Genomic DNA, 24,848 nt, shown 5'->3' with positions numbered 1-24,848 from the left:
TTCTCCCTTCTGAAAGGGGTTAGCTCTGCAGGGCTTTGCCTACGGTAAATGGTGGACCCAGACATGCATTTCACTGCCTTTGATACAGAGGGGTTGGAACTAGCTCCAAGTTGGCACATTGCATACCAAACAGGTGTTTGCCCCGCCTTTCCTGTTGTCTATTCCGACACCCAAGCCCCTTCAGGCTTGCTTCAATTATCTCTCATTAGTATGCACTGCCACCAGCTGGAGGACAATAGGAAACTAGATCCATGGGGCCTTTTGATATCTAAATGAGGCTGCCCATGCTGAAGGAAGGTGTGCCTTCACCCTCCTTGAGATGCTTTATGACAGGGGAAGACGACGCCTGTAGTCTGTGTCTTCCCAGAGTACATGTGACTATGCGTTTTGTGCGGTAAGCATATGTACTGTGTGTGGAATGGCCTCACACAGTCCTCCGAGGTTGGACTCCCATCATTCCTTTTCATCATTAAAATTCATCAAAAAAGCCCAGGCGAGCGCACTCTCCCTGTGCGTATGGTCGCATTCCTCACACACATGCCCTGACCTTTGGACTTGGGCAGTGTCCATGACATTTGGCCATGTCTGCCATTACTTTGTATCAATTTGGGTAAATGATCATGGCCCACTGCCCATTGCCTTCTGTCTTAGCCATTTTCCAATGTCCACCTATTATATGAAAACTCTGTGGCCCGATGTTAAGTGGTTCCTCTAATTTTTGTTTCCCCTTTTTATTCCCACGCTTGAATTTCCAGTGGTAACATAAACACAAAAACCATTCTGTTTTCTCTTCCTGTGAATACCTGCGGATATGTAACATCTTTTATTAACATAGTAAGATGAAAACACATTCAAATTAAAATGTATTCCACTGTCCACTCCAACACTACATGTTCACCCCTCCTCCCTTTTGGTCTCCGCACTCTCGCCTAAGACCTGATCTTCTCATAATATCATTTGTTTCCACTTGAATATCGAGTTTGAACTGCAGTAATCCTCCGAGATTCCCATGAAAAGACAAACATGATATCCCTAAAAAGCCCTATCTTACCATCCCCAATGTGTCAAACTCACCAGTTGGTCCCTTTTCACCCTCCCTACATCTTCCCTGATGTCAAACCACTCATCTCCCTCCTCGAAGTACCGTAGTCCGTGCTTTTCTTCCTTCTATTCATGAGGTATTATCATCGGAATGGCTTGCCTCGAGCAAAATAAAATGACGGCTTGTCATTTCTGAAAATCCTCCTTGCTATAATGCACCATGTGAGATGTATTCATGTTTATTTGGACTCTGGGCATCCCTTCTTTATCAATATTCTTTTTTAAACCACTGCTCAGGTTTGCTTCAAACCACCAAGAGGTACATATGCACCTCTTTGTGTCCAACTTGTTTCTTATTTGCTGCAAATTCGTATCTAAAGGATGACATTTTTCATCTATTGAAAAATGATTGAGCTTGGTAGAAAAAAAAATCTTTTTAATCCATGCTTCATGACATTTAAACCGTTTGACAAATTTCCCCCAAATTTTCCAATTTGGCCAGAGGGGGGAGCATGGCACGCATTATTTTGGGAACATGTCGGCCACCTACGTCCAAAGAGTCAAAGGTTATTAGCAATGTACCATTGTACGATAGTTAATTCTAGAGGTCCCACACTTAACACGGGGTGAACGATTGACCACCTAGATGGTCGACCAATGTCGCCACAGAACTGCAACACTGTTCAACCAGCAGGTACAACGTCCCACTTAGAATTGTGTGCCGTGAGTCACGGCAAAGCAGCTAGAGAGGCCGCTCTCCAGCCCTCTGAGCCCTTATAATGGTGTGCCCAAAATGCTGCACTTCTTCCACCCGTGACGTTATTCCCTGAAATAAAGACAGCCCCTAAGCACCCGGGGGTGACAGCACGGATGTGCTTGGTGACGCATAATGGGCGCCACCTCGTATGCTGCAGTGTCGCCGCTACACCTGACATTGGCTAAAGAAACACGTTCTCTTTGGTAACTGAACAAACAAAACAATGTATCTTTGATAGAGATCAACAGGAATAAAGTCTGGCATCACTCCCACAATGCAACTGTAAATGCGCTTCTGAGTTTTGCACCCATTATGCGCCACTGCAAGAATGTACTTCACAAGAGAGCTTGATGAGGTAGTGATCTCTGCAAAGGAGTGTGTCAAACCAGCAGTCACAGGATTGGGCGAAGAGTACTGGGGTTTGGGGGTGGTGTGTGATGATTCTGTTTACTTCTAATAGAGTGGGCTATGGTAGCTAACATGCAGACTGTAGTGTAAGTCAGCACACAATCATGTATGTCTAGAGGGCAAGCAAGAAGATGTTAATTTTGAGACGCCTGATCCTACGTTTTAGTCAAACATATTTATCAACACTCAGTTGTCTCTGGGCAAACCACTTGTACCTTACATGTTTGATCATTTTCAGAAATAAATATCATAATACAAATAGAGTACTAAATGCCTTCCATACCTAGTGTGTAAGTTGTTCTCATGCACTATTTATTAGAATTACCCTAGAACCTTTACCCTGGTTACTATTTGGTGGAACATCAAGAACAGCCCTAATAGCAAAGTGTGTCCCTGATTCTGCCTGCCCAATATTACTTGTTTTTTTACAAGAACAACAACTTGCGATCTTAATTTGTCCTACAAGTATGTTGTGTTCACTCCACAGGATGGCAACTCTACTGAGCAAGTTCCGCATCGACTTTTCTGACATTGTGATTATTGGCGACATCAACAAAAAGCCCAGCCAACAGAGGTACGTTCACCCTAACACCAGGCGGGTTCACTGCGTCTTTTAGATGGTGGGATATTTTCTTGACTTGCAGCTGTTGTGAGCAAATTACACGCTTATGTAAAACAGTTGTTGTGCTGCATTTCATGAGTGCATGTTGATGGTCAAAGCAATACTATCATAGAGGTACGTCATAGATAGTGATATTCCTTAAATTACATTTACAGTAAATATTGTAATTGATCCATTCATGAACCTGGAGCCATAGCAGTGTAACTCAGCCTTGTAATTGCTTTTGTACCAGGGTGTGTTGCTGCTTTTGTGCTGTTTGCCACCTCACAGGAGTACTCATCTGTGCTGTTATCTCGATGGATGTTTGGTTATATAGCTAGTAAGCATCTGGCACTCTATAGTGGCTTCCAAGGTATATAGGATATTGTGTGTCATGAGTGATCTTCACGTTAGTGCAAATCAGTTTGTGAGAGTGTGTCATTGGTCATACAGTAGCATATGTGAGAGATTTATGTGTGATGTATCTCTCACATATTCTACTGTATGACCTACGGCGGAGATTTAAAGGAAAGGGTCTCTGTTTGGTGTACAGTTCATGCCTGGCGTGGGCCAGTCACCAGGTGTTTAGCCATTTAGAAGAGGTGGATTGTGAGACACACAATCCTGCCACTGGAATAACTGGAAATTCTGAGGGGGAAGACGGAGACACGAAGGCCCAAAGGAGGTATGACATGGAGCCCCTTACTAGTAGAGAGTACAAAGATAGAAAACCTAACAGAGTAGAAGAGGTGCGGGTGATGCTGAGGGTAGGCAAAACCGGAACATGAGGCAGGGCCTGAGCAATATGGGCCGAGCAAAGCTGCCAGAGGAAGTTCCAAGCTGTGTGCATGATCAGAGCGGTAGGGGCAGGGGTACAGAGCATGCGATGGTCCAAATGAGAATGACAGGGAGGACCCACTGATATTTTACTAAGAATAGAGACAAGGGATCCAAGAGGGAGCTCAAGTGAGCCTCAAACCCGAGATTACACTGAGGAAGCCATGCTGACAAGAGCTGCAGCATGGTGCAAATTACAGTGAGAGTTTCAAGAATACACCATTAATTCTGGGTACGGGAATCAGAACTCCTGAAGAAGACTCTGAAGGATTACATTGCATGCTGTTACAGTTGAAACCCCTCAAAGTGAAATTGTAGAATGTCATTGCATGTTGGGTACAGGAGCCAGAATACTGAAGGACTACAATGAATACTTGATAGGGGAGACTGAGCTCCTAAAGCATATGCAAATAAGAAAATGAAAAGATCGCAGTGCATGCTGGTTACAGGGGTCTGAGATCCTTAAATATCATGAAAATAGATTATGAGAAAAAAAGCGCAGATAGAAACATACCGGCAACACAAGGGCCTAGAGTCATAAACTGACAAAACTGTAACTTTTACTATATTAGTCCAGTCTTTATTTCTTTTAGTCTGTCACAAATGGTGTCAAATGCGGTATCTACTGAATCTGATTCAGAAGTCCAACCCACAGAAAATCGCCAAACCCAGACCATAATTGCAAGCACAGGAAACCCGGTCCTAAAGATTAACAAATGTGCTCCCTCCAGGGGCTCAGCAGATTTAGATCTCCATAATGTTTGCAGATAAGCTATCCACGCACACTCCCAGTGCTCGGTGCAGCTGCACCGCCAAGTCATAATCCCTAGAGGCGGGTCCCTCCTGCCCTTGAAAACCTTCAAAGATACTGGGATCTTCATTTTTCAGTCAGAACAGAGATAGAGGGGCTCAGCTAACAGAACAGAATTGAACCTTATGGTTGAAGAAGTTCTGAGTCCAACAGAAAGAATATCTCAAGGTTTCAGATTCAACAGACCCGAGTGCCAAAACCTAACCCATTGCAGCCAAACCAACCAGTAGCAAGTAAATGGTGCTGAATGGCACCCTGGAAGGGTCAGAACTGCATATCTGACCTGATTTTGTGGCAGCGCTGCAGGAGAATCCTCTGCTGAACTGGATAAAGCACCATGTCTCCTGATGGTATGGAGGGATTGGACAACCTTGCATGCAACTATTAGTGGCAAAACCTTTTCACAGCAGAATAATGGACGATCCTCACTTCAGCGCGTTTGGGCATAACCAAGAACCATGATCATATTTTGAGCTGCTTTAACGGGTCAGTGATATAAAGAATGATCACAAAATACTGTGAGACCAGTCTGCTATGCTGGAAAATCATTGACAAGGATGTACACAAAGTGTCTTTGCAATCCCTGCATGTGATCAAGGTCCCATTGGAATGAATAGCAATGAATCTCTTGGATGACTTGAAACTTCAAAGAGTGGCATTTCCTCCTGGTTATACAGAGCTTTGTACCTTGATGCATATTCATTACAAATCAATAGTATCCTGAAACTCTGTTCTGTCCACTTTCATCGAAAATATTGCAGCAACAGGCCATCTTCAGCGAACGGTGGGTGATCTGTCAGGAAACAGCACATTTGCTTGTCGTGCATAATCTAGGAAGGGACCAGGAAGAAATGGCACAAGACAGGTGTGTGAGGTAAGAATGAGGCTCGTGGTTAGGTGTGTGTGCGCATGTGTGTCTGTGGCAGGGTGTGCAGGAAACAGAAGGTGGAGTGTGCGAGCAGACTTGGGGTTGCAGTAGTGTTCTCTGCAGAACACAGGGTGAGGGGTGGCGGAGCGCGGTAGATGGAGTGCAGACTCTGGGGGAGTGCCCCGCATAGGAGAAGGGTCAGGAAGGAGAGTGCAGAGAAAATAATGTTTCCCCGCTGCACTGAAGCTGGACTCATGGGCTTCAGTAAAAATGGCCTACAGGAAATTATCATAGATCTGTAAAATCTTGATAGTATTATTCCCTTTATTCACTCAGGTTGGATTTCACAGATATTTTGATGGACTGTGGCACACCATGCAGATTATGAGGCAAACGAAGGATCAAATCAAATGCAAATCCTAAGAATGGCCATATTCCATGCCTAGACTGTTGGCCAGGTTGCTAATGTCAAGTATACATGAAGCATCTACTATAAAGGTATTCGATCAAGATAAATACAATACAAATGGCTTCAGAGCTGCCAGAAGCATGGAAACTGCACTCCTGAACATCCGTGAAGATCTGCTCTCCAACCTTGACTCTAACATTCCCTCTGTCCTCATCCTCCTCGATCTCTCTTCGGCCTTCGACACGGTCAACCATACCATCCTGATCAACCGTCTCTGTGATAACCTGGGTATCACTGATCAGGCTTTGACATGGCTGACCTCTTTCCTCTCTTATCGATCCTACCAGGTCCAACTTTGGTCCTTCCTATCATCTATCTCCCTCTCTCCCTGTGGTGTTCCCCAGGGGTCTAACCTCTCGCCCTGGCTTTTCAACCAGTACCTGGCAACTCTCGCCCACTGCATTGCCATTTTCTGCTCAGATATCCAGTGCTACGCTGACGACACTCGTGGGTAGATCTCTGTCTTCAGCTGGGGCCTCCCTCTGGAACAGCTTCCCTGCCACTCTAAAACTTGAGGAGAATCATCTCTGGTTCTGGAAGCACCTCAAGACCTTCGCTCCCCCTCTCCCCTGCTGATCTGTTATCTCTTGGCGCCGTGCACCTGGCCACCCTCTGACCTCCGGGCCCAGGTACCTGCTTACCCTACCACCCTCCTGCACTGCCTCCAGGCCACCCCTTGCACTGGGGTCTGTATCTGTACCCATACTGACCCCCTCCCTTTTTCTTCCTGCACTTATCAGACCTACCCTGTCTGCTACCCATCACTTGCCAATTGCTGGCTGCACTACCACGGTTGGTTGCCTTTATTATTTATTTATTTATTATTATTGATCTGTTTCTCCTTTGCTCCACATTTTCCACTTCTCCCCCCTTCCATGCACTTTCTCCCCCCTCTCCCATGCACTTGCGCATTCTCAATGTCAGTGGGCCTAGTAAGATTTTTGTTCCCCTCACTTGCCTTGTCGTGCTCTGAAACACTTGTGTACAAGCGCAATAGAAATAAAATATCAATATCAATCAATGCCGAAGACTATACATGGTGACAGAAATACATCTCTCATTTTTACAGGTTTTCCCTATATACATTTTTGTTGGGAGGAACATGTGAGATGTTCTTACATGATCTGAGAAGAACAAGAAGAAATGGAGAACTCCAGTAACAACTTGGTAGACTTCTGACAGATCACCATAAAATGCTTTGGCTTTGTCCAAGAACTAGTGTGCAGAAATTAAAGCATGGTGAAAGGGAACAGATAACCTGGTATGACTAATATACCCACTTAGGTACCTTCAAATTCGTTCCTATGTTGATGCCCAATAAGGAAAATAAACTCAGCGTCCAAAAGCATGGCCCATAAAGGTCAACATAATGGGCCTCATTATAACTATTGCGGAATGGGTTAACAGGCGCCGCTAATGGTGGCGGCGCAGTTAAACACATTCCGCAATATTACGAGTCCCTCTCGCGGAATACGATCTGGATGCCTGGTTTCACCAGACATCCATACCGGGTCCTGCGAGGGGACTAGGGAGCTAACAACGGCCCAGTCGTAATTGGCCCATTGTTAGCTCCTGCACCCATTCCCATTGAGCCCTATAAGGTTCCCTGTAGGAGGAATTACCCGGCCCTCCGAACTCGGAATGGCTGGTAATTCCCCATTCAGGGAACCCGGACCCGATTTTGGAGGCAGCCATGGCGCCAATAGCGCCATGGATACCTCCAAAGTCGTAATGAGGCCAAATGTGTTGGAAAATTAAATAATGTGTGACACAAACTAGATCAACAAAAGAAAACACAATGCCACCATGTGAACTGGCCAAAACATGACAACATAGGGAACAGTACGCACAGATCAGGGCATTTATCGTTCACTGAAAAGAAGACCAGGAGGACGTAGGGGCATCTTAGAGAGGTGCTCCTGGAATCTCAGAGAATCTAATTGAGGCCTCAGATAAAGATGCATGGAGATTCCATAATGACTTTCAAGGCTTCTCCAGAAAAATGCATCGGCAAAAGACCATACCGCAAATTGGAGGAATGCCAGGAGGTTATCTATAATGAGTTGCAGAAGATGTTGAAAATGTAGATCATACAGAGGTCATTAAGTTACTGGGCTTCTCCCATTGTTCTAATACCAAAATCCTATTTTTCATATATTTTTTTATTTGTTTATGGTTTTGTTTATTTGTCCTATGGGACATTCTGGTTCTATGTTGACTTTCGAGATCCCATAGTTGGATGTCTGTTCTGTTCCCTGCGTAGATTAAATATTTAAATGGCCTGGCCAAGGCAAATTTATCAGCACATTTGATCCTGCAAATGGATGATGGCAAGTACTGAACCCTACTCGATATAGATAAAAGGTACATTTGCATTTTCCGCTCCCCATGGCCTGTATCAGCTTAGGATGTTGGCATTTGTGATCTGTGGGGATTTTGCAAAAATCTAAAAGTTAATGGATCAACTATTATATGCTCATCGAGAATAAGCCAGGATACAGCTTGACAATGTTGTAACACGTTTCCTTACCTGGAAACTACATTTTCAGCCTCATAGATTAATATGTTCTTACCCTAGGGATGATGATTTCATGAACCATCCCTCAAAAGTCAACATTTGTATCACAGCCATAAAAAATACCATGGATATCAGGTTGCAAATGATAGAAAACAACCAGGAATTGCGTACGTTTAGGCCGTCCAGGGCATAGAGCTGTTAAGGGAACAAAGACAACATTAGATTGTTCTTTGAACGTATGAAATATTGGAGGAGATTCAATCCTCAATTTTACCCAAAACCAGTCCTATAACCTATATTGACGAAAAACAAACCGCATCTAATGATGTGGACCGAGATTGTCAAATTGCCTTTTCATGATCTAAAGACAGCATCATCTAATCTAACCCATCCATCATTGTCACTCTTAAATCCAATTCAAGAAAAGAACTATCCATTGTAGGTTTGACCTCAGCCCTGTCATCAGGTCTGAGATACCAAAGAGAGACTAGTGCTGTTTTTCAGCATAAAATACCTGTTAGATGCTGGAACTTAGAGTGCAGGTTCCTAGAACCCACAAGAAAAGCACAGCGACAAGGCATGCTGCATGGAGGAACATAAGAGTGCGTGTTCTAGAACATACGGAATAAGAGAGTGTGAAGGATTTCATTGCATGCTCTGTATAGAAGTCTGAATCCCTCAAAAAGATATTGAAGGATTTCATTGCAAATTGTTTTAGGAGTCGGGAGAGTTAATGTAGGTTGAGGAGGTGTGCAATGTCTCAACCTTCATTTTTCAGTCAACTAATCAGGATTGAATATGAGATACGGTTCCAGCTGTGTGATTGATCGCTACATCATCGGAAGAGCTGGTGAAGTTTAGATTTGTGTCCTAATTTCCCCTGATGTTAAGAATATCATCAACATCCACAGACCGCTTTGTCTGTAATAAGAAAGGTGAAAAGATGAAAGGCTTTGCTGACATTCTACAGCTATTTTTAGGAAAGCTACTGTTGCTTGCCGGGCTAAATGCCCGTTGCTTGCAGCAGGTATGGCTGTTTGTGTCACAGAAGAAAAAAAAACAACCACATTGTTTGCTGCTTGCGAAGAAATAAAACCCTCACAAAAGCACCTACATAACGGCTGAAATCTGTGTTGCACTGCTACAGACCAGCTGGCAGCAAGATATTTATTTATTTTATTTCTAATGCGCATAAACAATGCCAGTGGGCATAATAGCGCAACAACAATATAAAACAGGTACAGAGAATATAGCAAGATAGGAAAAGTGGGAGGTTTTGCTGAACAGATCAGTATTGAGATCCTGTTTACATTTCTCAAAGCTAGTGCAGGCTCTCAAATCGGGTGGAAGATCATTCCAGAGCCTTGGTGCAGTTTGGGCAAAGAAATTCCATGTGACAACAACCAGTCTTGCCTTGGGGTTAAGTAAAGGATTGGAGTTGTTAGATCGAAGAACTCTCCTCTCCGGCAACCAGGCCGATTTCTCTGCAAGATATCTCGGGCTATCTCTATGCAGGCATTGATGTGTGATTCAAAGTGTCCAAAATATTACTCTCTTCTCCACCGGAAGCCAATGGAGATTTTGGCTTGTGATAGAGACATGGTCAGATCTCTTTAGACCTTCCACCACCCTCACAGTATAATTTTGGATAACCTGCAATCCGAACAGCTCCCCTTTACTGACACCCTGGAGGAGGCTGGCACAATAGTCTACACGGGCCCCAATAATCGCTCTCGTGATTGTGGCACAGTTGGAGCTATTGAGGAAGGGTCTGATTTGGGTCAGTAGTTTTAAATAGTAGCCTGTCCTAGACAGCAGGCTACTCGCATGTGCTTTCATGGAGAGATCCTGGTCCAGTACCACCCCCAAGGTGTTTACTTTGTTCAGCATCTTAATTTCACAGCATGAGATGTTAAAGGCCTGGTATTCATTCCCAGGTGTCCTGGTCTGGGCAACAGTACCAGCAATCATCAGCTCTGGTTTTTTGGCATTCAGTGCTAGCCTATTGTCCCTCATCCAGGATTCAATGCGGCTAAATACGTGGTTGACCGAGATGGTATCTTTGGCATAGTCCCAGGTGAGGCGGATCAGGCACTGAGTGTCGTCAGCATAATTATCATAGAGGGTGCCTTCCTCTTCCAGCATTTTAAAGAGGGAGATGGTAAAGATGTTAAAACGCTTAGGGGAGATACACGCACCCTGAGGCACACTGCATGTCACCAGATTACTTTCAGCCATGGAATCATTACAGAAAACCTTAGCCAGTTGGTTGGAGAGAAATGACTTGACCCAATTGGCCATATAGGGAGAGAAAAAAAACAGTATCACAGAGTCTCTGTACCAATATACCATGGTCCATCACATCAAATGCAGAGGATACATCAAGCAGCATAAGCAAAACTGTGCTGCCCTCTCCTAAATGATGTAAGATGTTGGATTTAAGGTCTAGAAGGGTGGACTCTGTGCCATGTGATTTCCTGAAGCTCGACTGTTTGTTCCATAGAAGATTTTGGGTTTCCAAGAAACCCTGAATATGGATATATGCTACCCTATCCAAAAATGTTAACAAAAAACGTATGTTTGTAATAGGATGGTAGTTCTGTGGCAGAGCCGGATCAAGAGATGGCTTCTTTAAAAGAGGGGAGATCCATGCCTGTTTGATGGACATGGGAACATCGTTCTCTAAAAAGGAACAATTAACAAATGGCTTTATTGGTGGCAGGAGTTGAGCGGCACAAGCCTTAACAGTCACTGCTGAACAGATGCCCCCCTTGCATGTGGTGGGCTCAAGGCTGGACAATATTACCGCCATTTCCATTTCTGTTACCTCCTTGAAGAAAAAATGTGAGGGGATATACGATGGAAGATCATTAGTCATAAGGAATTGCATAGAGTATAGGATGGTATGGTTTATTGTGGTCTGTTCTCTAATCTTTTCATTTTTTCCTCTCAAGGCTTCCTGTATGCTGGTACACCAGGAGACATCTTTAACTTCTGTTGAGACGGGGCAGAGAGACTCAAGTTCATTTAGGATCCTAAACAGTACCTTAGTGTTGGACGGTGCTTCATTGATTCTGTTATCATACAGCTGTCTTTTTGTCTCATAAATAGCTGTATATACATACTGTTTACCGGCACTAGAATAGTCCAATTTATTGGGAGTAGATGGATTTTTCTTTCCGCTTTGGAAGGCCCTTTTTTTAAGGCACCTAAGTTTATGAATGTCAATAGAAAACCAATCTTTGGACTTGCCTACCTTACTAAGGCGTGATTTTTCTGGTGCTAGCTGGTTGACTTCCTCAGTCAGCATAATACGATATGCTTCCACCAATTCATTGACACTGGTAAAATCGGGTAAAGGGTCCAGTGTGGATGAAATAAATGGTTCCAAAGCCGCTGGCTAAGCCTGCGCAGGTTCCTGCATTTGACCCAAGTTCTGGGTCCTGCCTTATTTTTATGTTGGATAGTGCATGGTAGGGAGAAATGCACAAAAAGGTGATCAGGGCACGGGGCTATATCAGGACTCTCAAGATCTACATTGTGTGTAGCCACCCAGTCAAGTGTCCTTCCCTTATCGTGGGTTGCAGACTGCACCCATTGAGAGAAACCCAGCGCTGTCAGTGTTGAACTGATCAGGTGGGCCATTTTAACAGTGGGGACCCAAAGGCCCAGATTCATATCGCCCATCAGAATCAGTTTTGCTGATGGCTTAAGAACGGGAAGAATTGCATCACTAAGAAGCAACAGTTAGTCAGGCATTTTATTGGGAGGGTGATAAATGAGAACAATATTGATCATAGTATTAGAGTCCCTGGAAAGCTCGGCAAGTAGAATTTCACAATCTGCTATGGTTATATTGGCAATCTGGTGGTGTTGGAGTGATGAACTGTAAATCATGGCTAACGTCTCTCCCATGCCTTGTTGTCGAAAGGCCTGCATGATCTTATAGCCAGAGTAGTTACAGGGCCAGCAGCAGAATGAAGCCACGTCTTGGTAATGGCACAAATATCAATATTTGTGTCTGTGATGTAATCGGCCACTTCGGTAGCGTGTTTGGCCAGGGACCAGGTTTTAAGCTGCAAATATGCTAAGGGCTTATTTTTCTGTTGAGTACTTAGCGCCATGCTATATCTTTGAGCTATATCCTTGACATGGGGCTACAGCAGTTCACTGTGGGAAAAGTCCTGGGGGCAACGGGGGTATTACCATGGAGGTGGAGTCCGTAGATTGCATTTCATTGCCCTGGCGTAGGCTATCCCCAGGGCTTAGCCTGCAAGCATCATCCATAGGTGGATTATCAATAGTAGTCCCTCCTAGTTCTGCATGCAGAGGCCCACTGGGGAGAGTTTTACCATGTACAGAGTCGACACAACGCATCTGCACCGACTGATCAGTTGCCGCAAAGGGTATGTCTAGGTGCTTTTGTACTATCAAGGCCCTTAGTTTGCCTTGCCTGGTCAAAAGAGCATCTATAGTTGCTGGCATTAACACACGGATGAAGGAAAGACTGAACTATGTGGAATTACCTATATGCCGGGCCTGAGGCGGCTCCTGCCACTTTCCGGACACAACCCGGCCCTAACCGGCCTGTCGCACGCACCGGTGCCAACGCGCCGCCAATGTGTTTTTCAGGACCGGGGGTGCTGGGTAATGTAGTACTAGCAAACTATAAATCAATAGAGCTGTTTCCGTGGAGCGTATGAGCTTAATCAAGCAGAATCAGAATCACAAGAGTTTTAGAAAAGTAAGTCAGCATGAAAGGGTTTACTTAAGTAGAAGACACTTCAAATCTAGAAGCACGAAGGAGTTGCTATCATTTTACGAGCACGAGACAACAGAGCAGTATACTGATCTAAACATACTACGCAGCGGGTAACTGTAAGTAATACAATCACTCCAAATGCACGTTTGTTCCTATTCTCAAACGAGAATGGTGGCAAACAGACACAAACACACAATACATAAATTCCTCACTATAGCAAAATGCCTACATCAGATATATTGAAGGGTGCATCAAACAAATGTGCCTGTGATTTTACTCTGCACCCACCATCCAAGACGTTTGCCTTCAATGAACTGTCTTACTGTAATGTTGCTAAACCTAGCCGTACTCGCCGATAATTGAGCGCATGGGGATGGCTTATGCCAAGTGCATGGTTGCTTAGTGACTGACTCTGCTCCAGACCCAAAGATCATATGTACAGTCCTGTCATGAACTCTCCTTGTTGTTGAATCTATTATCTTGACATTGTAGCAACTCTGACACAAACCACCATTATCTACTGTATTCACCTCGACGGGACACACATTCTGATCCATCCCTACCCAGATTCGAACTGAACTGGGGAATTGAAGCTTAAAAGCAAAGGTCCACAGCAGGTGCATTAACCCACTGGATAATGTGCTGTGCTGCCAAATACACACATTCATTTTTCTCCTCTGCAACACCATCATCCGGCCCGATTCCAACCAATAATGCCTGCTATCCTGTATTTCCTCACTTTGAAGTTTTCTTTTGAAAACGTGTTTAAATCATATCTCTGCCTTAAAACCAGAATCTGCCCGAATGTCTCTGAACCTCCCATTTAGATGCAGGATTTGTAATGGCGATTCTGGCAGATTGGGGACAGTGAAGACCGCAGAATCGACTCAAAGCTGCGTAGGAGTTGCCCGGGGGACAGCAAACCTTTTTCTTGCAGTACAGTGTTATCAGTGCACAATACATGAAACACTGCAACATCTATATGTAAAACACAGAGAACAGTTCCGACTACAAGGTGAGTCCTAAGCGTAGGCTGGAGTATAATCAAGACTGCTAAGAACAAGGGTCGAGAGGAGAGCTTTAGTGGAGAGAAAGGCAAGCTGTGGGGTATCTATCGCAAAGTGGATATGGAGTGATCAGGGGGGGAGGGATCAATAAAGGGGAATGAGGAGTGGACTATTTAGATTATTTATTTATTTATTTATTTGTTCATAAGGCGCCGAAAGCCCGCAGGCATCGGGGCGCCACACTTACACATAACATGTTGACTAAAAGGTACAGAACATGAGACGCTTGGTATGCCAAGACACAGATTTGGACAAATACTGCTCAGGGTTGTCTAGTTCATTTAAATAGGAAGGTTTTTAATTGCTTTGGGAATCTGAGCAGGTTGGGTTCCACTCTCGTGTTCAATGGCAGTTTATTCCATTGCTGAGCTGACCGGTTAGGGAAGGCTTGCCTAGCCCATTTGCTTTCCTTGAAGGTCTGTTGTAATAAGCCCTTGAGTCTCAGATCTTAGAGTGCAGGCTGGAATGTAGCCCACGATCTTGAACTTCAGGTAAGCCGGAGCTTTACCATATAGGCACTTGTGTGTGAGTGTCATAGATTTGAAAATTACACGGTCTTCGACCTTAAACCAATGTAATTTCTTGCTTCACTAATATGGTCAGTTTTTGCTTTCTGCTTAATTATTCGAACAGCATGGTTCTGAATATGCTGGAGTTTTGTCAGGCATAGAGAGTTATAATTCTTCTTTTGTATTCTTTTATAACGAGCTTAATACCAATAAGTGGTTTCTAAGAGCGGGATCGGGATTCGAACCTGTGTCCCGCCTCCCCGTTGCCTTTAACATGACAAAACCTGTAAACGTAAAATATTCATTACAAAAGGTGGGCCCTTTATGTCACTTGCTATGTGCAAATGCCTACTATGCAGGTGAACCTAATGCTTTCCATTTACATATGCAGGTAGATCCAAACGTTTAGATGTTTACGTATCCACCGGTAGGTAGGTCCCTTCTTTGAGTCAGGGACCTGCATGCAGAGACGGGCGGCTGTGGTTTGTGACAAGTGGTTTGATCATTGGATATTGTTTCCGCCAATATTTGCAGCGTTCATCCATAGAACACATTCAGTGCTGCACCCTAAGGCTGTCAGGACACTGTATGCCTGGCTCGGTTGTTATTAGACTCTTGCAGATTCCATATCTTTGTATGGGTCAATCACCTGAGATCTGCTTAAAAAAGTGCTGTTGCTCCATACATTCTTGAATTATATTTAAATTAAATTCAATTTTGTAACATCATGTGTAGAAGTGAATTCATCTAATCAAATATTCTATGTATTTGTAAATTACAAGTCGGAAAATGAACCCCAGTGAATTACAAGGGTACACTTATGTTTATATCTATGCACTGATAACAATATGCAGACTTGTGCCCTTTGGTGAAAGAGTGTGATTTGTATGACTTGGCCATTCCAGCATGAAAGCCTTTGATGACTTGATTGAGCCGTCCAGGCTGCACGAGGAAGACTTTGATGGAGAGACCGTGGAAAAGATGAGAGCAGCGGAACCCTGGAAAATAACGGATGACGAGCTGGAAATGTTCAAGGAGAAGGCAAGTCTTTTTTTCATTGTTATGTGCATTTACAGTTCTATATTTCTTCTCCTTAACACCCACTACCACATCCTCCCCCACCCCCCAAACACACATGCAGGGCACTCTATTATGTGTTCATTCTATTTCCGTTTGATAGCACGACCAAGACTAGCCAAGACCCACGTTTGGAGATTTGCCAAATCTAAGCTCGAGAAAGGTTTATACAACAACAGATATATTATCAGTTCCATGATCAATGCTCTGTGAGGTAATAGGGCACACTTCCATGCCTTGATAGTGGACCAGTAGTGCAATGATTGTATCAATAGGATCAATAGGGTGCTCAGGGAGTCAGGTTTAGACTGTCACGTCCATTTATGATATGATATGGCATTTATAACGTGCCTATACACAAGTGTTTCAAGGCGCGATGAGGCAAGGGAGGGGAAACAGAGGGAAGACAGACAACAATCCTACTAGACCAGGTGACATTGAGATCGCGCAAGTGCAGGGGAAGAGGGAAGGGGAGAATTGCAGAAAGAAGGCGGGCAGTGTAGTACATAGGATAAAGGTAAAATAAATAAAGACAATTAATAAGACAATAATAAAAGTGCAGCCAGCTGGTGGCAAGTGCAAGGGTAAGTGCAGGCACAAGGTGTCAAGTGCTAGTAGGGGCTGTAGAGATATAGAAACAGTCCCAGAGTGCAAGGGTTGCCAGGGGGGCAGTGCGGGTGTGCAACTGGCAGGGAAGGGACCTGGGCCCGAGATCAGAGGGTAGCCAGGTGACCAGTGCAGTTTCAGATTCAGCCAGGAGATCAGCAGGGGAGGGGAGGAGAGAAAGCAGAAGCAAAGAGGAAGGTCTTGAGGTGCTTCCGGAACCGTAGATGGTTATAGAATATTTGGATGTGTGTGTCGTTTTGCTGCACTGGACTATCAGCATACAAAATGGTGACGGGGTCAGAATTTCAGCTTGGGGGGGGGTCACAGCACGATAGACCCGGTTCCTGTTTGTTGCCTTAAGGGAGACTTGAGTCTGTTGGGCTTCAGGTCATTCTACACCTGTGAAGTTACTGGGTTTAGACGTGTCGTACAAAATGGGTTGCACGCTATTGTTCTTCTTATGGTATTCCTATGGATGTCCAGTACATATGGAATTGTAATTTCTAGCTATGTTGCAAGAGTTCCCAACTCCAAAAGAGGAGCCGCTGAATGATACAGTCCCCGTTGGACCAGGTTCTGCCACAATTGTTAGCCACACATGAAAATGGAGCTGGATGCAGGATGGTTACTGAACCAATAGGTATTACTCTGAACCCAGCCGAATCTTTATAATGCTTCACGGAGTACTCCATTTCCAAAGAAGCTGAAGAAGGTGTAAAGTGTGTCATTGAATCATTGCTTGAATAAGGAATTATTTTGTCTGTCTACTTATAGTCCTTGTAATGGCCAGATTTTCCTATTAAAAAGCCAGGAAAGACATATGGATTTGTGCAAGATTTACAATTGTCCTGTTGTTCCCAATCCCGCTACTGTTCTGTCTTGCATTCCTGCCACTTCCACGCACTCCACTCTAGTATATCTCTGTTCTGCATTCTCTTCTATACCTCTGCACACGCTGGCAGCCATTTTATATCCTTATTTAATGCAGTATTGTTTCATGGTGTGGAAAGTAAAAAACTCATTTGATACCCACAGAAAGAGATAGCGGTTACTCTCTGGATACTTTACAGAAACTCACACTTCTCTCCTGCTTTTCAGACTCACCGCCAAGTCCGCCTGAATGAACTACTACAGGAACATTCTTCCACGGCAAACCTCATTGTCATGTAAGCATCAGCCAAACAAACCCCTTATTTACTGAGCTGATTTAAAAGTAGCTTTTCAATGAAAGACTTTTTATTGTTTTTTTTTCAAAAGAAATACAAAAACACTGGGATATCAGCGGCATTCAATCTCGTTGACATATTTTCATGTACAATATACTGACATTAGTAGTCTGCTGACATGAACAATATGCAACCAAAGAAATGGAGTACAGACTGAGCAGTTCATGCTACAATGAATACATTTGTGTTAGTTGAGTCCTATTTCTGTGTCTCAACGTGTCTGGATGCGTCGTGTTTATTTCTGTCGCAATATTGGCGTTCTGTGGTCCCCTCTGGGTTCCATCCAGTGTGAGCACTGTTTCAGTGTTGTTCCAGGAGAACTTTCTGATCTTCATATCGCTGATGTTTTCAGGGATCTGATAGTGCTTCCAACATAGAATAATGGACATGAACATTAAGCGATGTAAACAGTGTAAGTCATTTGACCCTCATTGTAATGCTTGAGCTTGATAGGTGTGCATTTTCTAGAGTTGACACGTTCTGTGTATTTTAGACAATTGGGACATATTTCGTTATCCACATTTGTAAAATCGCACGAGCTCTTGATTGAGCCATGTCCTATATTTTGAGGGTTCTTTGTGACAACTCTGGCAATGGAGATCCCAAAGATTTTGAGCCTTTTTGTTTTGTTTGTTTTAGGCTCTGTTTGAAAGTTTGTTCAATGTGATCCAAAGCATTGTTTAAAATTGCTTAGTGGTCTCCTCGTTTTTAAATCTTAAAATAGTATCAATTGCCAGTTCCCAAAATATACTGCCTTGACTACAGTTCCATCTGGTGTGCACCAGTTTGCTATAGCAAATGAGGATTTTCAGTCTTGTGGGGTGGCCACTGTCTGCATATAGTACTGTGTTGCTGGATGTATGTTTTCTGTGGATGTTAGTTGGCAGTTTTTTTTTTAATGTAGACTTGTAATTCTAAGAAAGTCATATTGGTGATATTGCTGACTTGCTTTGTGAATTTCAAATTATAGACATTGTTGTTTAGCATTTGGGTGAAATTTAAAAGTTGTTCCAGGATGCCATTCCATATAAGAAGGATGTCATCGATTAGGGATACGGCTTACAAGCGCCTTATTACAACAAATCAATGTTATGTGACAAGTGATTGACATACCATAGGCAGCATAAACATACCCAAACCATGTTAAAGCGATGCCATGAGCTAAAACAAAAAGCAAAAGCGCAGGGTATTGCATACAGTGGGGTACAGAAGCAAAGGGTGATAGAGATCAACAGCCATGTAGGGAAAATGTGAATAATATACATTTTTTATAGGGCTTCTGTTGTGGCCTTAAGGGACGACAGGACGCTGTAGTGAGTTCTAACTGACTTTATTAAATGGCAACCGGTGTGGACCCTTATATGTCCAAGCTCAAATCAAGCACTTACTTACAGTTCAGTTCAGGACTTCCCCAGTTGAATCACTGTGGGAAGTGTGTGCACTATGATGGCACGCTGTAAGCTTCTAGGGCCCCCATGTAGCCTCCTGTGGCTGTGGTTTTACACCCTAGAAGCTGTGCTGTACGGCTCCTGCAAGTTCTCACTTTCTCAGCTCCTCATCAGGAGCAGCGCTGTGGTGCGACCGCTTCATCTGGCGGGCTGCCAGCTCTGAAGCTGGAACGTTTTCCCGCGGAGCGTGGGCTCGCGAGATCACGTTATGTGCGATCTCGCGAGAACACGCTCCCGCGATCGTGTGATGTCCCCACACACCTCCTTTGCTGGGAAAAAGGATGGGTGGTCATTCCATGACGAAGTCTGCAAACTTGCTGGGTTTTCTTCTCTCTCTCTGAGGTCGGCTTAGATCTGTATATGGGGCAGGATTGCTGGAGTACTCTTGAGGAGGTGCGGGTGATTCGAGTTCTCCTTGTCTTGTTCTTCGCTGTGACTCCCTGGGTGTAGTTGGAGAGCTTGAGAACTCGTTGCCATGGTGTGGCTCCAAGGCATCTCTTTCTGAGAGGCAATGGCTTTCGGATGTCCCCTGGCGGTCTTGATCTTCTCCGGTATCCCAGTGTGGTTGTTCCATGTCTTCCTTCCTGCGGTACATGGCCACTCTCTCTAGATTCCATTTCCTTCCGTCGCTGGTGCAAATGTGGTTTGACCCTCTCTCCATGACTTCTATGGGACTGCTGTATTTGGAGCCAGTCGAAGTGTGTTTGTGGGGGAGGCGTATTTTCACCAGGTCACCTCTGTTAACTGCTGTGTGTCGAGCGGCTCGACGCAAGTCTGCTTGGGTCTTCATGGCTTCTTTGTTGCGCTGCATGCGAAACGCTACGTCATCCAAGTTCACGTCTTCGTCAGCCCTCACTTGATGGAGCCAGGGTGGTACCAGTGAGGATGCTGCCCTTCTCCCCCTCAGCAGATGGAATGGCGAAACACCAGCGACGGCGTTGGGGGTGAGGCGGTGGGCTGCTACAGCTTCCTTGACTGTCTTGTACGGGTCTAGGCCCGAGGCATGAGCCAGTTGTAGCGCCCCTTTGATGAAGCGGTTTGCCCGCTCAACCAGGCCATTGGCCTGTGGGTGATATAGGCTTGCTCTCCGCTGTCGAATGTTGTTGAGCTTGAGAAATTCCTCCATTTCTCGGGAGACTAGCTGGACTCCGTTGTCTGTGACAAGTTCTTCTGGTAGACCTTCCCGCTGGAATACGGCGGTGAGTGCTTCAATGACTGTGCTTGTGGTAATGTCTGAAGAGAAGTCAGCTTCCACCCATTTGGAGAAGTAGTCGACCATGACTATCCCGTATTTGTGTTCTGGGGGCATGTTGTCCAGGGGCCCAATGAAATCCAAACCTAGTTTTCGCCACACCCCTTTGGGGACTTCGGTGGGCAGCATGGGGGCTTGCCTCATGGCTGGGCGCTTGTCACTGTTGGTGCACTCATGGCACCTTTTGACCATTTGTCTTATGTCCTGGTCCATGCCTGGCCACCAGTAGGCATCGCGTATCCTGCGTCTGGTCATGTTGCACCCCAGGTGGCCTGAGTGTGCTCTGCACAGTATCACTTTGCGGATTCCGCTGGGTGGGATGATTTGATCGCCTCTGAGGATGAGACCGCTCATGGTGGTGATTTCCTCGTTCACTTTCCAGTAGGGACGAAGGCCTTCGGGGATCGCTCTCTCGTTGGGCCATCCTTCGCGAACCCAGGTACTAACGTGCCGTAGGGCATCGTCCTGTTCGAACTCCTCCTGCCAGTGGTGCTCACTCAGGTCCATGTACTCGCCGTTCCTCAAGTCACTGATGGAGGCTACGACACACTCATCTTCCAAGAATGTGGTACCAGGGGCGCTTTGGTTCAGGAGTCTGGACATGCAGTCCGCTTGTGCGTTTTTCCAACCCGCAATGTGGGCTATCTCGTATGTATATTCTTGAAGCTTTGCAGCGATCCTGGCCAGCCTCGGGTTGGCCATCTTGGTGCAGCCCGGGCTCAACATGTGAATGAGGGGTTTGTGGTCGGTGATCAGCTTGAATCTCGTCCCCCATAGGTACGATCTGAAGTAGTCGACGGCCCATGCGCATGCCAACATTTCTTTCTCAACCGTGGAGTAATTCTTCTCCGATGATGACAGCGCTTTGGATGCAAACGCCACAATATTCTCAGTGTCTCCCTTCTTCTGGGACAAGGTGGCCCCCAGGCCATACGCGCTGGCATCTGTGGTAATGCAGGTGTCCCATTCAGGGTTGTATGGTTTCAGGCACGGCGCGTGTAGAATTCTCTTTTTGATTTCACAGAAAGCTTCGTTCTGTTCCGGGCCCCAAGAGTAGGCTGCCCCCTTCTTCAGAAGCTCCCTCATGGGGGACGTGGTCTCGGAGAATGTAGGGACGAATTTGGCATAGTACTCCGCTAGGCCCAGGAATGAGCATAGCTCCTCTTTGAACATCGGAGCCAGGGCTTCTGTTATGGACTGCATGAGGTTCTTCTTGGGACTGACGCCGTCACTTGAGATGCAGTACCCAAGGTATTCTACCTTGTTCACTCCGAAGACGCATTTTTCATGGCGTAGGTGAATGCCCTCCTCTTGAAGCCTGCTCAAGACTGTCCTGAGTCCCTTGTCATGGGTCTCGTTGTCTTTGGCATACACGAGGATATCTTCTTGAAAGGAGGAAACATTTGTGAGTCCTTTAAGTAAGGAGTTCATCATCCTCTGAAATGCAGATGCTGCCGACGACAACTGAAATGGCATGCGGGTATATTGAAAGGTGCCGAAAGGAGTGATGAACGCTGTAAGGGGGCGAGAGGATTTGTGCAGGGGAATCTGGTGATAGGCATCACGCATGTCCAGCTTAGAGAAGATTGCCGCCTCTTTCATCATGAGGACGATTTCGTTGATGCTGGGGAGTGGAAAGCTATCCGTGATTACCTCTAGATTGAGGCTTCTTAGGTCGATGCAGATCCTGAGGTCGTTGCTGGATTTCTTTTTGACCAAAACTACTGGATTCGGGCCACTCTGAGGATTCCACGGTCTCGATGGTTCCTTCTTCGACCATCTTCCGAAGGTGGGCATCCAATGCGGGTCTCGCTGTGGCAGGTACTGCCCTGACTTTGTGTTTCACCGGGATCGCGTTGGGTTTCAGGCGAATCTTGTGGACAAAGTTTCTCACCTTCCCTGGGTTCTCGGAAAACAGGTTCGGGAACATCTCCTTGAAATTTAGCGCTGCTCCTGAGGAGACCATGAGTACCTGTTCCGGAGTGCTGGGATCTAGTTTCATGTTGAGTTTGTGTTGATCGTCCCATCCCAGCACGGCTGGGCCTTTGGGTGAGAAATACACTTTGGTGGTGGTAGACCTCCCTTTGAAATCGATCCGGGCTTTGATGTAGCCTAAAAGGTCGACAGTTGCACCACCGAAAACCGTCGGTTTTTGCCTGGTCGTTCTGATCTCTACTTTTGCTTGTCCCATCATCTCCTTATATGTGTTGATGGGGAGGATAGTGAGGTCAGATCCCGAGTCTGCCATGACGCGCGTTTCCATTCCGTCAACCTTAATGGTGCAGTGGGGCTTTTCCCTCCTGGCATGGGGGGCGTTGACCATGACGACCATGGGTCTGTCCTGTAGATCGTCATCATCGCTTGAAGCGCAGTCACCATCGACACGGGAAACCGTCTTCTCCCGCCACGTGCATGCCGGAGCCACGTGACCAATGCGTCCGCACTTAGAGCACTCTTTATTCCTGGCGGGGCAGTCGCGATCATTCGCCATGTGCTTGGTGCTGGCGCATCTGTAGCATTTGGGTGCCTCCTTTTGCCTGGGACCTTTGTCTCTGGGGCCGTCGCGGGACTGCTTGTCTCTGCGCCCTCTCCATTGTAGCGCCGCAAGTTCGGGCACGGGCAGGTGACTTCCCGCCTCTTTGCGTCTGCTGGAGGTTTCTTCCTCCGCCCTGGCAATTTGGATGGGATTGTCAAGGGTGACCTCCTTTTCTTGTATGAACTTGTCCTGCACTTTCCTTGAGTTAGTGTGAACGACGAGCATGTTGCAGATGACCTGTTCTGCGTTTTCGCCAAAGGCGCAAAGAGAAGCCAGCTCCCTCATCCTGGTGATGTAGTCGTCCACAAGTTCGCTCCCTTCTTGTTTGTGGGTGTAGAACCTCAGCCTGTGCAGTACAACGTTCTCCTTATTGGTGAACCTCTTCACAATGCGACGAGTCGGTTCCTTGTAGACGTCGCCGTCGTCGTCATCATCGGCCGCAGGTATTGCCTTCAAAATGGCAAAAATGCGCTGACCTTCAACCCCCAATGCATTTAACAGCATCGCCCTCTTCCTGACGGGGGCATAACGCGTGCCGCCCACTGCTTCCAGATAGGTGGAGAAAAGGGGCTCCCACTGCATCCATGGAATTGCTGGTGTCCCTGGTGAAGGGAGAAAGGCAGGGGGCGGTGTGGCGCCTTGCATGGTGGGGCCGTGGGGCTTTTGGTATCCTCGTCGCCAATTATGTTGTGGCCTTAAGGGACGACAGGACGCTGTAGTGAGTTCTAACCGACTTTATTAAATGGCAACCGGTGTGGACCCTTATATGTCCAAGCTCAAATCAAGCACTTACTTACAGATCATTTCAGGACTTCCCCAGTTGAATCACTGTGGGAAGTGTGTGCACTATGATGGCACGCTGTAAGCTTCTAGGGCCCCCATGTAGCCTCCTGTGGCTGTGGTGTTACACCCTAGAAGCTGTGCTGTACGGCTGCTGCTAGTTCTCACTTTCTCAGCTCCTCATTAAGAGCAGCGCTGTGGTGCGACCGCTTCATCTGGCGGGCTGCCAGCTCTGAAGCGGGAACGTTTTCCCGCGGAGCGTGGGCTCGCGAGATCACGTTATGTGCGATCTCGCGAGAACACGCTCCAGCGATCGTGTGATGTCCCCACAGCTTCACACTAAGGGCATGATTTATAAACTTGTATCCAGGAATAAGTGGGACTGCCTCTGCTCACAAGCTATAATATATGCACGTATACTTTACATTCCCTTCACCCAGACCATTACAGCTCATTCACAGAACTGGTTTCATCAGTTAAATGTGCTTGCATTCACCTCTAGATATGCAAACATGCATAATATGTGCACACATCACATACTACTAGAAATTCAAAAGTGCGAGTATCAAGGGATGTGCCCGATGGGGCTACAAGCAACCAATGAAAATGTTGAAATCACCCACCAAGTCAAAAGGTACATGATAACAATATTAACACTCATACTACTAGTATAAACATTTGGTGATTTACGTAGCCCTTCATGCCAGATTCCTCCAGTTTCTAAACACTGTTATGATCGGTGTCACTATACACAATTTCTTGACCTTGTGAGGATGAAGGCCCGAGTAGGCATGACTGGTGTATCAAGCTCATCTCACGCAACATCGTCGCACTGGAGCGATCCGCACAGCCACTCTTGTCAACCCCATTCACTGAGGTTTGAGAAATCAAGCTTCCAGCTGTGCAAAACCTGTCAGAAGGTGCACTGATTGCTGTGAAATTGGCAGCAGTTGTGTAGGAAAAGAAAATCGGCGTGGTAAAATTCTTTGAAGCAAATTTAACAGGAAATGTGAAAGTTCACTTTTCAAGCTCCTTTTTCCACTTCAGAATATGTATTTAACATACACTTTGCGCATATTATGAAAAAGGTACATTCAAATCTTCAGGTGGAAATATGTTTTAGTTGTGATCTCACTTTATCATAACTTGCATGTATAATTGGCGATCTTTTTGAAAGGGGCCACAGTCAATTTACTGTTCGGGGGATGGCTGTTGTATTTTGGACTGTATGTATTTTCAGCCAGAGCTCAATGAGACTGCATTGCCTGAAAGCCA

At 45.6% G+C, this 24,848-nt stretch overlaps 1 protein-coding gene across 1 annotated transcript in view; it reads left to right on the top strand.

Annotated features, from left to right (window-relative positions):
- Positions 1-24,848, top strand: part of LOC138577272 (solute carrier family 12 member 2-like) — a 953,949-nt gene that overhangs the window by 916,997 nt on the left and 12,104 nt on the right. The window contains exons 24-26 of the mRNA XM_069649614.1: positions 2,694-2,780; positions 15,554-15,689; positions 17,430-17,497. Of these exons, the coding sequence (XP_069505715.1) occupies positions 2,694-2,780; positions 15,554-15,689; positions 17,430-17,497 (291 nt within the window). The remainder of the gene's footprint in view (positions 1-2,693; positions 2,781-15,553; positions 15,690-17,429; positions 17,498-24,848) is intronic.

This window comes from Ambystoma mexicanum, chromosome 1p (assembly GCF_040938575.1).
Source record: "Ambystoma mexicanum isolate Mex_15411 chromosome 1p, UKY_AmexF1_1, whole genome shotgun sequence".
In the NCBI taxonomy this organism is placed as follows: Eukaryota; Metazoa; Chordata; class Amphibia; order Caudata; family Ambystomatidae; genus Ambystoma; species Ambystoma mexicanum.
Note: the sequence above shows the minus strand (reverse complement) of the source record. Positions and strands in the feature narration are given on the sequence as shown.